At 35.5% G+C, this 15,000-nt stretch overlaps 1 protein-coding gene across 6 annotated transcripts in view; it reads left to right on the forward strand.

The window, feature by feature from the left end:
* Nucleotides 1-15,000, forward strand: part of elmo2 (engulfment and cell motility 2) — an 87,014-nt gene that overhangs the window by 62,879 nt on the left and 9,135 nt on the right. For all 6 annotated transcript variants that reach the window (XM_061922574.1, XM_061922572.1, XM_061922576.1 and 3 more), the window contains 3 exons: nt 10,866-11,029; nt 11,108-11,220; nt 11,296-11,403. In XM_061922574.1, the coding sequence (XP_061778558.1) occupies nt 10,866-11,029; nt 11,108-11,220; nt 11,296-11,403 (385 nt within the window). The remainder of the gene's footprint in view (nt 1-10,865; nt 11,030-11,107; nt 11,221-11,295; nt 11,404-15,000) is intronic.

Consider the following 15,000-nt stretch of genomic DNA (forward strand, 5'->3'; position numbering starts at 1 on the left):
CCTGATACAGCAACTACATGTACATATAAATGTACTTAATACATTTTTTTTTTTTTTTAATTACCTCCCTCTATTACAATATAAAAATATACAAAAAGGAATCATCATATGACAAAAAGCTGACAAGTTTATTTTAATAATGAATTAAACAGTTCATATATATGTATATGTATGTGTGTATGTATATACATTATGTGTGTGTATGTATGTATATATATATATATATATATATGTATGTGTGTACACACACATATATATATACACACATATATTTACATATATATATATATATATATATATATACACACATATATATATATATATACACACATGTATATATATATGTGTGTATATATGTATATATGTGTGTATATATATATATATATGTAAATATGTGTGTATATATATATATGTGTGTGTGTGTGTATATATATATATATATATATATATATATATATATATGTGTGTAAATATCTGTGTGTGTGTATATATATATATATATATATATGTAAATATGTGTGTGTATGTATATATATATATATATATATAGTATGTATGTATGTATGCATGTGTGTATGTATGTACAGTATTTGTGTGTATGTGTGTGTATATATATATATATGTATGTACATATATGTATATATATCTGTGTGTACAATATATATATATATATATATATACATACATATGTGTATAAATATGTATATATATACATGTATGTATATATGTATATATATATGTAAATGTATGTGGAAATATATATACATATATATATATATGTATGTGTGTATCTATAAATATATATATAGATATATATATATATGTGTGTATCTATAAATATATATATAGATATATGTGTATATATATTTGTGTGTGGGTATACATATTTAAGGCAACACTTGCCTTAAATATTATTTTTATGAGTTAATTTGAAGTATGTAATTGATGATAATCTAATTTAATGTGATTAAATTAGCGCAGATGGCAGAGCGGCTGTGCCAACAGCTTTAGGGTTCCAGGTTTGATTCCGCGCCTTGCATGGCATCTTGGCCATCAGTGTGTGAGTGTGATGTATCATGTAAAGTGCTTTGTATAGTAAAAGACTATATGAATAGAGACCATTTATCATTTCATCTGATGAAATTAGTCAATCATTTGGCAGCACTACTGTAAAAACATAAACTCTTCTCCTTTCTCATCTTGTCTTAACTCAAAGAGCAAATCAGTACTATATGTGAGCAAAAGCAATGAAATGCATATTTCTGGAATGACAAATAAAACTGTTTAAATGCTCCGTAGGTAGTATTCCTGGAAATATAATGTCATTTAGTAGCGTCTGTTAGGTTTTATTAGGTTTGCCTGCACGTTCAAATGAGACTCAGTTCCAGAAAAATGTTTGAATAATTCTCAGTTTTCATGCACACAGTCAGAGAACATGTTTATTGTTGGATATTTATGTTTGCATCTGGTTATTTATCGCCCACGGACCGGCAGCTCCTGTGTAAATGGCTGCGGCTTTGTTGAATTTCTACTCCATGCACATAAAGAAAAATTATTCAGACCCAAATTGTTACAAACACACACTCCAAAATGTTTTGTATATTATGCACATCTTATTATTCCAGACGGCGAGGAACTCCCTTTCCACAGGAAAAAAGTATTCACAGTTTGAAAGCCTCATTATATCGTATTTCGCTCCATTGCTCTGTGTGAAAGTGAACAAAGTGTGTATCGTGTGTGTGTGTGTGTGTGTGTGGGTTCTGGCAATGCTTACTTAATGGAGACATCGCTCTGTTTACACAGGCTTCTTAAGGGGACCTTTTAAATGATAGTCAGATCCAATCTAAAGATGCCTTAGTGATTTTTAAGCTTTGGCCCATAAAATATGTTTACTGGTTAGTTTGAGTGTGAGACATTTGTACATCCTTGTTTTTTTTTTTGTTTTTTTTTAAATGGTCCTCAGTAGTCACGTCAAAATGTGTGTGTATTATGCAAAACTAACCAGATTAACTCTTTTTCCCCGGCGTCCCCATTAAGAATGATCAGCACATTACTTCATCAATCCAGAGATTTAAGGGGGAGCATTATCACAATTTCAGAAGGATTAAAACCAATAAAAATCAGTTCCCAGTGGCTTATTTTATTTTTTTAAGTTTTTTTCAAAATGTTACCCGTCCCGGAATATCCCTAAAAAAAGCTTTAAAGTGCCTGATTTTCGCTATCTGCGAAGCCACTGTCTATTTCCCTATGACGTCACATAGCGATGCCAATACAAACAAATGGTGGATAGCACAGCAAGATATAGCGACATTAGCTCGGATTCAGACTCGGATTTCAGCGGTTTAAGCGATTCAACAGATTACGCATGTATTGAAACGGATGGTTGGAGTATGGAGGCAGATAGCGAAAACGAAATTGAAGAAGAAACTGAAGCTATTTAGCGAATAGCTATTGACGCTATTCGGCCATGTTTGCCTAAGCATCGCCGGTAAAATGTGCAGACCAACGATTGGAATTTTTGTATCTTGTGACACTGGATCAACTTAAATCCGTGAATTGGTAAGTGTTTGTTTGGCATTAAATGTGGGTGGAAGGAAACGCTGGATGCCAATACAGCTACAAATGTACATAGAGCTAACCTAAATAGCATGTTAGCATCGATTAGCTGGCAGTCATGCCGCGACCAAATATGTCTGATTAGCACATAAGTCAATAACATCAACAAAACTCACCTTTGGGATTTCGTTGACTTTATCGGTGGGAATGCATCTGCTTTGAGTGTCGCAGGATATCCAGACATTCTTGCCATCTCTGTGAGTGTCGCAGGATATCCAGACATTCTTGCCATCTCTGTCGTAGCATCGCCAGTAAAAACCAAACGAGGTACTTTCGCATCTTTTGACACTGGAGCAACTTAAATCCGTCGATTGGTATGTGTTTGTTTGGCATTAAATGTGGATGGAGGGAAAGGCTGGATGCAAGTATAGCTACAAATGAGGCATAACGATGCAATATGTACATACAGCTAGCCTATATAGTATGTTAGCATCGATTAGCATTCCGTGCTAATCGATGCACATTCTACGTATATCAACTTGAATCCGTCCCTGATCGTGTTGTTAAGCCCTCCGACAGCACACCGACGAGGCATGATGTCTCCAAGGTAACGGAAAACAGTCGAAAAAACGGAAAATAACAGAGCTGATCTGACTTGCTGCGTGTAATGTGGTGGAGAAAATGGCATTGACTACCTAGGTGATGTCACGTTCTGACGTCATCGCTCAGAGAGCGATAAATAGAAAGGCGTTTAATTCGCCGAAATTCACCCATTTAGAGTTCGGAAATCGGTTAAAAAAATATATGGTCTTTTTTCTGCAACATCAAGGTATATATTGATGCTTACATAGGTCTGGTGATAAAGTTCCCCTTTAAAGACGTGTATGAGCTAACTGGGCAGTGGCCATTTTACCTAATTATTTTTATGCCTCAATGTGTGTGTGTGTGTGTTCTGGCAATGCTTACTTAATGGGGACATCGCTTTTTTTTAGGGGCCTTCTGACGGTATGGGGACCAAAACACAGGTCCCCTAAAGCAGTGTTTTTCAACCACTAGTGTGCCGTGAGGTATTGTCTGGTGTGCCGTGGGAAATTATGCAACTTCACCTAATTTATGCCAAAAATATTTTTTGCAAATCTATAATAATAATCTGCAAATAATGTGCCGTTGCTTAGTGTCTGTGCCGTGTAAAGCTCGGCTGGGTAACCACGTGAAACTCCATGTCAGGTGGTGGCAGCATTGCTTTGTAAAAGTCAGAATGTGTCGGGTAAGACAAGGATGGAAATTGAAAAACGTATTCAGGTGGTCAATTGTATGGAATATGTACTGTACTGTGCAATCTACCAATAAACGTTTCAATCAATCAATCCCGATATGCAGACCACAGTGGGAGGCAGCGTGCAGGTAAAAAAGGTATGTAATGCTTAAACCCAAAATGAACGAAAGGGAAAGGAATAGGCTACGCAAAACGAAAGTCATACTGAACTGGCTATAAAGTAAACAGAGACAGAATGCTGGACGACAGCAAAAACCTACGGCGTCCACAAAGTACATCCGTACGTGACGCGACAATCAACAATGTCCACAAAAATAAGGATAGCAACAACGTAGATAGCCTTGCTTGCTAACACAAAGTACATTTTGTTACACCAGCAGTTTTCTGCTGGTGGTGTGCCTCCGGATTTTTTTTTATGACAAAATGTGCCTTGCCTTAAAAAAGGTTGAAAAACACTGCCCTAAAGCAGTGGTTGTCAGGTTCAAACATTGATGACATCTATTAAACAAGACAAAAAGGCAAAGAATCAAACAGAGACCGAATTAAATTTATAGTCTTATCCGAGGAGAGGCATGGCCATTGTACTGCCTGTACAAATCCTGCACCATGCTCTGCCCCAAGATCGTTCTCGTGATTTTCACCCCCCTCCTTCTGCTTCCTCATGGAAGAGGGTCGTGACCAGCATTGCCTTCGGTTCCCGAACAGATCAAAGAAAGTCCCATAAAATACGTCACAGACAGTCCCATAAAATAGATCAAAGAGGGTTTGTAAAAATACTTAAAAGAGTTCCTCTGGGAGTTGGGCAGATTCTGCCATCCGTCCGCCTGGAAGTCCAGCATTCTTCTTGGAAAGATCCATCCTTTTTTTCTTCTCGTCAGGAACACAATATAATACAAGGTTTTATTTGATAATTTACACTGAATTTTTCTGACAGTGGTCCCCAACTTTTTTGTAGCTGCGGACCGGTCAATGCTTGATCATTTGTCCCGCGGGGGAGGGGTTTCTTTGTCATGAAAAAGGGAGGTTTTTGTCGTGAAAAAGGGAGTTTTTTGGGGTTGGTGCACTAATTGTAAGTGTATATTGTGTTTTTTATGTTGATTTAATAAATAAAAAAAAAATAATAATTCTACGGCCTGGTGGTTGGGGACTACTGCTCTAAAGGGAAACCTTTTTAAATGATAGTCAGATCCATTCGGAAGATGCCTAAGTGATTTTTAAGCTTTGGCCCATAAAACATGTTTACTGGTTAGTTTGAGTGTGAGACATTTGCATTTCTTTTTTTTTTTTTAATGGTCCTCATTAGTCACGTACAAATTTGTGTGAATTATGCAAAATTATTTAAAATTGGTCTCCATGAACCATATTAACTCTTTCCCCCAGAGTCCCCAGTAAGTATGATGAGCACATTACTTCATCAATCCAGACATTTAAAGATGTGTATGAGCTAACTGGGCAGTGGCCAACTTTTTGTATGCCTCCACAACCTGTAGAAAGGGTGGTCCCCACAAGTCACGAACAACAACCTGGTCCCCATTGCAAATGATAACTAGTGTGTGTGTGTGTGTGTGTGTGTGTGTGTGTTTGTGTGTGTGTGTGTGTGTGTGTCTGTCCCATTGGAGTTGACGGCTGAAAGGCTTTTGCTTCAATTAATATTCCACGACAGTTAAATTCTTAATGCTGTCGATTGCAATTCAGAGCGCTTTCCTCCCCGTCAACAAGTCGCAACGATCCGTTCTTGCAGAATAGTACGTCTCCACTACATTGGGAATCTAAATGACTTGAGATGAGGAAAGTTGTTTGCTGACATAATTAGGTTTTGAAATAGAATTTGCATGTGAAGGCCTTTTTGTGCGTGAGCGGAACTGCAATGCTTAAATGTCCAGGGCGAGTGGAGTGTGAGGATGGTGCGACGGTTTTGATTTGTCTATATCGTCAATAGGGAGAAAATTCCTGGCAATTCCAGGAAAACCAGGAATTTGGGAAAGGGGAATCATGTTTTGCGTTCTATATATCGGATAAGTGGTGTGACAGACCGGGGTGGTGGTTCCTCTCTTTAAGAAGGGGGACCGGAGGGTGTGTTCCAACTATCGTGGGATCACACTCCTCAGCCTTCCCGGTAAGGTTTATTCAGGTGTACTGGAGAGGAGGCTACGCCGGATAGTCAAACCCCGGATTCAGGAGGAACAGTGTGGTTTTCGTCCTGGTTGTGGAACTGTGGACCAGCTCTATACTCTGGGCAGGGTTCTTGATGGGAGTCTGCCCAACCAGTCTACATGTGCTTTGTGGACTTGGAAAAGGCATTTGACCGTGTCCCTCGGGAAGTCCAGTGGGGAGTGCTCAGAGAGTATGGGGTATCGGACTCTCTTATTGTGGCGGTCCGCTCCCTGTATGATCAGTGTCAGAGCTTGGTCCGAATTTCCGGCAGTAAGTCGGACACTTTTCCAGTGAGGGTTGGACTCCGCCAAGGCTGTCCTTTGTCACCCATTCTGTTCATTACTTTTATGGACAGAATTTCTAGGCGCAGTCAAGGCGTTAAGGGGTTCCGGTTTGGTGGCCGCGGGATTAGGTCTCTGCTTTTTGCAGATGATGTGGTCCTGATGGCTTAATCTGGCCGGGATCTTAGGCTCTCACTGGATCGGTTCCAGCAGAGTGTGAAGTGACCGGAATGAGAATCAGCACCTCCAAGTCCAAGTCCATGGTTCTCTCCCGGAAAAGGGTGGAGTGCCATCTCCGGGTTGGGGAGGAGACCCTGCCCCAAGTGGTGGAGTTCAAGTACCTAGGAGTCTTGTTCACGAGTGGGGGAAGAGTGGATCGTGAGATCGACAGGCGGATCGGTGCGGTGTCTTCAGTAATGCGGACGTAGTACCGATCCGTTGTGGTGAAGAAGGAGCTGAGCCGGAAGGCAAAACTCTCAATTTACCGGTCGATCTACGTTCCTTCCCATCCTCACTTATGGTCATGAGCTTTGGGTTATGACCGAAAGGATAAGATCACGGGTACAAGCGGCCGAAATGAGTTTCCTCCGCCGTGTGGAGATAGGGTGAGAAGCTCTGCCATCCGGGAGGAGCTCAAAGTAAAGCTGCTGCTCCTCCACATGGAGAGGAGCCAGATGAGGTGGTTTGGCCATCTTGTCAGGATGCCACCCGAACGCCTCCCAAGGGAGGTTGTTAGGGCACGTCCAACCGGTAGGAGGCCACGGGGAAGACCCAGGACACGATGGAAAGTGTCTCCCGGCTGGCCTGGGAACGCCTCGGAATTGAAGTGGCTTGGGATAGGAAAGTCCGGGCTTCCCTGCTTAGGCTGCTGCCCCCGCGACCCGAGCTCGGACAAGCGGAAGAAGATGGATGGATGGATGGTGTGTGGATGGTTGAAATGCTTGAATCAGGTAAAAAAAATGACACAAAATTATGGGCATTGTAAAACAATCAATTCATTTGATTGGGGATTTCCTGGAAATATGGGAATTCCTGTAAAATTTGTGGAATTTTTGAAAATATTGATACTAGTAAAATTGTCTTAATTGATATGAATGGGTTGGTGTTAGAATTTTTTTGAATTGGTTGAAAAATCTTGACGTAGTAACAGTTTGAATTGAGAATAGGTATTTCTGAATTCCTACAATTTCGGGAAACCCGGGAATTTATACCAAAACAAAAATACTTTCGTAGTCCCAACTAAGAGATAGGATTTGAAGGTAAAATGGTCAAAAGGCGTTGAAAAATGGGGACTGTGAAAACTTTTCAGGAAGAGGTAAAACTAGTGCTTTGGAAACCGGGAATTCCTGGAATTTTTTTGAGCTTGAAAAAATGGTAGTTTGATTGTCCAGGGTGAGTTGAGTGTGTGGATGGTGGAACGATTCAAAGAGGATGAGAAATGTGGGATATGCAGTCGATCTGTATATATTGTCAATAGGGAGAAAAATTCCTGGAAATTCCGGGAAAACCAAGAATTTGGGAAAAGGAAAACATGTTTTGCATTCGCTATATCAGAAGAGTTGTGTGTGTGGAGGGTTGAAATGTTTGAATCAGGTAAAAAAAAAACATTCACACATACAATAATAAATAGATGATTGTTTGATGTAAAATTGTATGTGTGAATGCTTGGACATTCACACATATACAATAATAATACATTGATGATTGTTTGGTGTAAAATTCTATATGTGTGAATGTTTGGACATTCACACATACAATAATAATAAATAGATGACTGTTTGATGTAAAATTGTATATGAGTGAAAGCTTGGACATTCACACATCAATGTGTGAATGGGTAAATGTGGAAGTAGTGTCAAAGCGCTTTGAGTACCTTGAAGGTAGAAAAGCGCTATACAAGTACAACCCATTTATCACACATATACAATAATAATACATTGATGATTTTTTGGTGAAAAATTGTATGTGTGATTTTTTTGGGACATTCACACAATAGTAATAATAATAATAAATAGTTGATTTTGTTGGTTTATAATTGTATGTGTGTGAATGTCCAACATTCACACACATACAATAGTAATAAATAGATGATTGTTTGATGTAAAATTGTATATGTGTGAAAGCGTGGACATTCACACATACAATAATAATACATTGATGATTTTTTTGGTGTAAAATTCTATATGTGTGAATGTTTCGACATTCACACAATAATAATAGTAATAATAATAATACAAAGTTGATTTTGTTGGTGTATAATTGTATATGTCTTAATTTTTGGGACATTCACACACACAATAATAATAAATAGATGATTGTTTGATGTAAAATTGTAAATGTCCAAAAGCTTGGACATTCACACATATACAATAATAATACATTGATGATTTTTTTGGTGTAAAATTGTATGTGTGTGATTTTTTGGACATTCACACAATAGCAATAATAATAATAAATAGTTGATTTTATTGGTCTATAATAAATAGATGATTGTTTGATGTAAAATTGTATATGTGTGAACGCTTGTACATTCATAAATATACAATAATAATACATTGATGATTGTTTGATGTAAAATTATATACGTGTGAATGTTTGGACATTCACACAATAATAATAAATAGTTGATTTTATTGGTCTATAATTGTATATGTGTGAACGCTTGGACATTCACACATACAATAATAATACATTGATGATTATTTGGTGTAAAATTGTATCTGTGTGAATGTTTGGACATTCACATAATAATAATATTTTGATTTTCTTGGTATATAATTGTATATGTCTTAATTTTTGGACATTCACACAATATAATAATAACAAATAGATGGATGATTGATGTAAAATTGTTTATGTGTGAACGCTTGGACATTCACACATATACAATAATAATACATTGATGATTGTTTGGTGTAAAATTTGTATATCTGTGATTGCTTGGACATTCACGCATACAATAATGATGAATAGATGATTGTTTGATGTAAAATTGTATATCTGTGATTGTTTGGACATTCACACAATAATAATAAATATGATTTTTTTGGTATAGATTTGCATATGTGTGATTCTTTTGACATTCACACAATAATATTAATAATAATAATAAATAGTTGATTTTGTTGGTGTATAACTGTATATGTGTGAACGCTTGGACATTCACACATATACAATAATAATACATTGATGATTGTTTGGTGTAAAATTTGTATATCTGTGATTGCTTGGACATTCACGCATACAATGATGAATAGATGATTGTTTGATGTAAAATTGTATATCTGTGATTGTTTGGACATTCACACAATAATAATAAATATGATTTTTTTGGTATAGAATTGCATATGTGTGATTCTGTTGACATTCACACAATAATATTAATAATAATAATAAATAGTTGATTTTGTTGGTGTATAATTGTATATGTCTTAATGTTTGGACATTCACACATACAATAATAATAAATAGATGATTGTTTGATGTAAAATTGTATATGTGTGAACGCTTGGACATTCACACATATACAATAGTAGTAAATAAATTGTTTTGGTGTAAAATTGTTAATGTGTGATTGTTTAAACATTCACACAATAATATATAGAGGATTGTTTGATGTAAAATTGTATATGTGTGAATGCTTGGACATTCACATATATACAACAGTCATAAATAAATAGTTTTGGTGTAAAATTGTTTGTGTGATTAGACATTCACACAATAATACTAATAAATAGTTGATTTTGTTGGTGTATAATTGTATATGTCTTAATGTTTGGACATTCACACATACAATAATAGTAAATAGATGATTGTTTGATGTAAAATTGTATATTTGTGAACGCTTGGACATTCACACATATACAATAGTAGTAAATAAATTGTTTTGGTGTAAAATTGTTAATGTGTGATTGTTTAGACATTCACACAATAATAATATATAGATGATTGTTTGATGTAAAATTGTATATGTGTGAATGCTTGGACATTCACACATATACAATAGTAATAAATAAATTGTTTTGGTGTAAAATTGTGTGATTAGACATTCACACAATAATAATAATGATAAATAGTTCATTTTGTTGGTGTATAATTGTATATGTCTTAATGTTTGGACATTCACACATACAATAATAATAAATAGATGATTGTTTGATGTAAAATTGTATATGTGTGAACCCCTGGACATTCACACATACAATAATAATACATTGATGATTTTTTTGGTGTAAAATTGTATATGTATGATTTTTTTGGGACATTCACACAATAGTAAGATAATAATAAATAGTTGATTTTTTGGGTGTGAAATTGTATGTGTGCAAATGTTGGACATTCACACATATACAATAGTAATAAATAAATTGTTTTGGTGTAAAATTGTATGTGTGATTTTTTTTAAAAGACATTCACACAATAATAATAATAAATAGATGATTGTTTGGTGTAGATTTGTATACGTGTGACTGTTTGGACATTCGCACAATAATAATAAATAGTTGATTATTTTGGTCTATAATTGTTTATGTCTTAATGTTTGGACATTCACACATACAATAATAATAAATAGATGATTGTTTGTGTCTTGGCAACAGGTGATGCAGGTGGCCCGGGAGCAGATCACCAGAGCCCTGGCCATGAAGCCCTCGTCTTTGGACCAACTGAAGAACAAGCTGCGCGGCCTCAGCTACTCAGAGATACTCCGGCTCCGACAGTCGGAGAGAATGAGCCAGGATGACTTCCAGTCCCCGCCCATCATGTCAGTGTCAACCAACCGCGTGTCTCGAAAAGCAAAAAAAAAAGCGTCTGTCGACTCACGCGGTCTTTGTCTCTGCAGCGAGCTGCGAGAGAGAATCCAGCCGGAGATCCTGGAGCTCATCAAGCAGCAGCGGCTCAATCGGCTGTGCGAGGGCAGCTGTTTCCGGAAAGTGGGGAACCGCCGCAGGCAAGGTAGCGCTCACTCCGCTGTCTCGCTGAAGGGGCGCGACGTGTGTTGACCCCCGGCCTTCCACGCTTGTCTTGCAGAGAAGTTTTGGTTCTGCAGACTCTCTCTGAACCACAAAGTGCTGCACTATGGCGACCTGGACGAGTCGCCTCAGGGCGAGGTGCCTTTGGAGATGCTCAGCGACAAGAGTAAGACACTTTGATTGGTGAAAGATGAAGAAATGTCTTGTTGATTGGAAACATTCCCCCAAATGACCCCAAGTATCCCTTAGACCAGGGGGCGGCAGCCCAAAACGTTGAAAGACCCATATTGGGCCAAGAATACAAAAAAACACATCTGTCTGGAGCCGCAAAAAATGAAAAGTCTTATATAAGTGTTATAATGAAGACAACACATTATTTAAGTGTCTATATCAGCTATATTAGCCTACTATCAAAATGACTTTAAAAGTCCCATATAAGTGTTATAATGAAGACAACACACGATTAAAGTGTCTATATTAGCCTACTATCAAAATGACTTTAAAAGTTTAATATAAGTGTTATGATGAAGGCAACACATGACGTAAGTGTCTATATCAGCTGTATATGCCTACTATCGAAATGACTTTAAAAGTCTTATATAAGTGTTATAATGAAGACAACACATTATCTAAGTGTCTATATTAGCTATAGTAGCCTACTATCAAAATGACTTTAAAAGTCTTATCTAAGTGTTATAATGAAAACAACACATGGTTAAAGTGTCTATTAGCCTACTATCAAAATGACTTTAAAAGTTTAATATAAGTGTTATAATGAAGGCAACACATGACGTAAGTGTCTATATCAGCTGTATATGCCTACTATTGAAATGACTTTAAAAGTCTTATATAAGTGTAATAATGAAGACAACACATTATCTAAGTATCTATTTGAGCTATATTATCCTACTATCAAAATGACTTTAAAAGTCTTATATAAGTGTTATAATGAAGACAACACATGATGTAAGTGTCTATATTAGCTATAGAAGCCTACTATCAAAATGACTTTAAAAGTCTTGTGTTATAATGAAAACAACACATGATTAAAGTGTCTATATTAGCCTACTATCAAAATGACTTTAAAAGTTTAATATAAGTGTTATAATGAAGGCAACACATGACATAAGTGTCTATATCAGCTATATATGCCTACTATCAAAATTACTTTAAAAGTCTTATGTTATAATGAAGACATCACATGATGTAAGTATCTATGTTAGCCTACTATCAAAATGACTTTAAAAGTCATATAAGTGTTGTAATGAAGACAACACATTATGTAAGTGTCTATATTAGCCTACTATTAAAATGACTTTAAAAGTCTTATGTAAGTGTTATAATGAAGACAACACATGATGTAAGTGTCTATATTAGCCTACTATCAAAATGACTATAAAAGTCTTATATAAGTGTTATAATGAAGGCAACACGTGATTAGAGTGTCAATATTAGCCTACTATCAAAATTACTTTAAAAGTCTTATAATGAAGACAACACACAACTTGAGTGTCTATATTAGCTATATTAGCCTACTATCAAAATGACTTTAAAATTCCTATATAAGTGTTATAATGGAGACAATACATGACTTAAGTGTCTATAATGGCTATATTAGCCTACTATAAAAATTACTTCAAAAGTCCTACATAAGTGTTATAATGAAGACAATACATTATGTAAGTGTCTATATTAGCCTACTATTAGGATGACTTTAAAAGTCTTATATAAGTGTTATAATGAAGGCAACACATGATGTGTCTATATTAGCTATAATAGCCTACTATCAAAATGACTTTAAAAGTCTTTTTAAGTGTTATAGTGAAGACAACATAATAAAGTGTCTATATTAGCCTACTACAAAATGACTTTAAAAGTCTTTTTAAGTGTTATAGTGAAGACAACACTATAAAGTGTCTATATTAGCCTACTATCAAAATGACTTTAAAAGTCTTATATAAGTGTTATAATGAAGGCAACGAATGACGTAAGTGTCTATATTAGCTATATTAGCCTACTATCAAAATGACTTTAAAAGTATTATGTACGTGTTATAATGAAGACAACACATGATTAAAGTATCTATATTAGCCTACTATCAAAATTACTTTAAAAGTCTTATGTAAGTGTTATAATGAAGACAACACATAATTAAAGTATCTATATTAGCCTCCTATCAAAATGACTTTAAAAGTGTTACATAAGTGTTATAATGAAGGCAACACATGACGTAAGTGTCTATATCAGTTATATATGCGTACTATCAAAATAACTTTAAAAGTCTTATATAAGTGTTATAATGAAGGCAACACGTGATTAAAGTGTCAATATTAGCTATATTAGCCTACTATCAAAATGACTTTAAAAGTCTTATATAAGTTTTATAATGAAGGCAACGCGTGATTAAAGTGTCTATATTTGCCTACTATCAAAATGACTTTAAAAGTCTTATATAAGTGTTATAATGAAGACAACAGACGACTTAAGTGTCCATATTAGCTATATTCGCCTACTATCAAATGACTTTAAAAGTTTTATATAAGTGTTATAATAAAGACAATACATTATGTAAGTGTCTATATTAGCCTCCTATCAAAATTACTTTAGAAGTCTTACATAAGTGTTATAATGAAGACAACACATGATGTAAGTGTCTACGTTAGCCTACTATCAAAATGACTTTAAAAGTCTTATATAAGTGTTATAATGAAGGCAACACGTGATTAAAGTGTCTATATTAGCCTACTATCAAAATGACTTTAAAAGTCTTATATAAGTGTTATAATGAAGACAAGACATGATGTACAGCAAGTGTCTATATTAGCTATAATAGTCTATCAAAAATGACATTAAAAGCCTCATATGAGTGTTAATGAAGACAACACATGATGTAAGTGTCTATATTAGCTATAATAGCCTACTATCAAAATGACTTTAAAAGTCTTATATAAGTGTTATAATAAAGACAACACATAACGTAAGTGTCTATATGAGCTATAATAGCCTACTATCAAAATGACTTTGTGTCGCAAGCTAAAGAAAGTCTTTGTTCACTGAAATGTTGAAATGTAATATTTATTCTACACATTTTTACAACATTAAAAACTGTCAGTAAATCACAGGCTTCTCAGGAGCTGAGTTAATTTCTGGAAATGACTGGCTTAGAATGGCCAAACGTATAAATTTGTGTGTCCAAGTTAAATAGACGTATTACAATCTTTGACAGGCTAGGTAGCGTTTGCTGTGGTCTGGAACAACATGAAATGCAGCCAATATTACATACAGATAATGTGTCATGAAACCCAAAGAGGATTAAAGTAATGGAAATTAAATTAGCACAAATATACCTACAAACGAGGCATGTTGATGCAATATGTTAGCATTGGTTTGCTTGCACTGACCAAATATGCCTGATTCACACTCCAGCAAGTCAATAGCGTCAACAAAGCTCACCTTTGTGCATCCACGCACAGTATAGAACGTTTGGTGGACAAAATGAGACAAAGGAGGATTGGAACATTTTACATGTAAACAAAGTGTTGCATCACTATGGTGGGTTCAAGAACCGCCGAAATGAGTAGGACAAAGCGATGTTGACCAAATAGTGTCATAAAACGTTTGGTGGACAGAATGAGACAAAGGAGGATTGGAAAGTTTTACATGTAAACAAAGTGTTGCGTCACAGTCCACACTATGGTGAGTTCAAGAACCGCCGAAATGAGTAGGACAAAGCGATGTTGACCAAATAGTGTCATAAAACATT

This window comes from Nerophis ophidion, linkage group LG16 (assembly GCF_033978795.1).
Source record: "Nerophis ophidion isolate RoL-2023_Sa linkage group LG16, RoL_Noph_v1.0, whole genome shotgun sequence".
NCBI classification, from domain to species: Eukaryota; Metazoa; Chordata; class Actinopteri; order Syngnathiformes; family Syngnathidae; genus Nerophis; species Nerophis ophidion.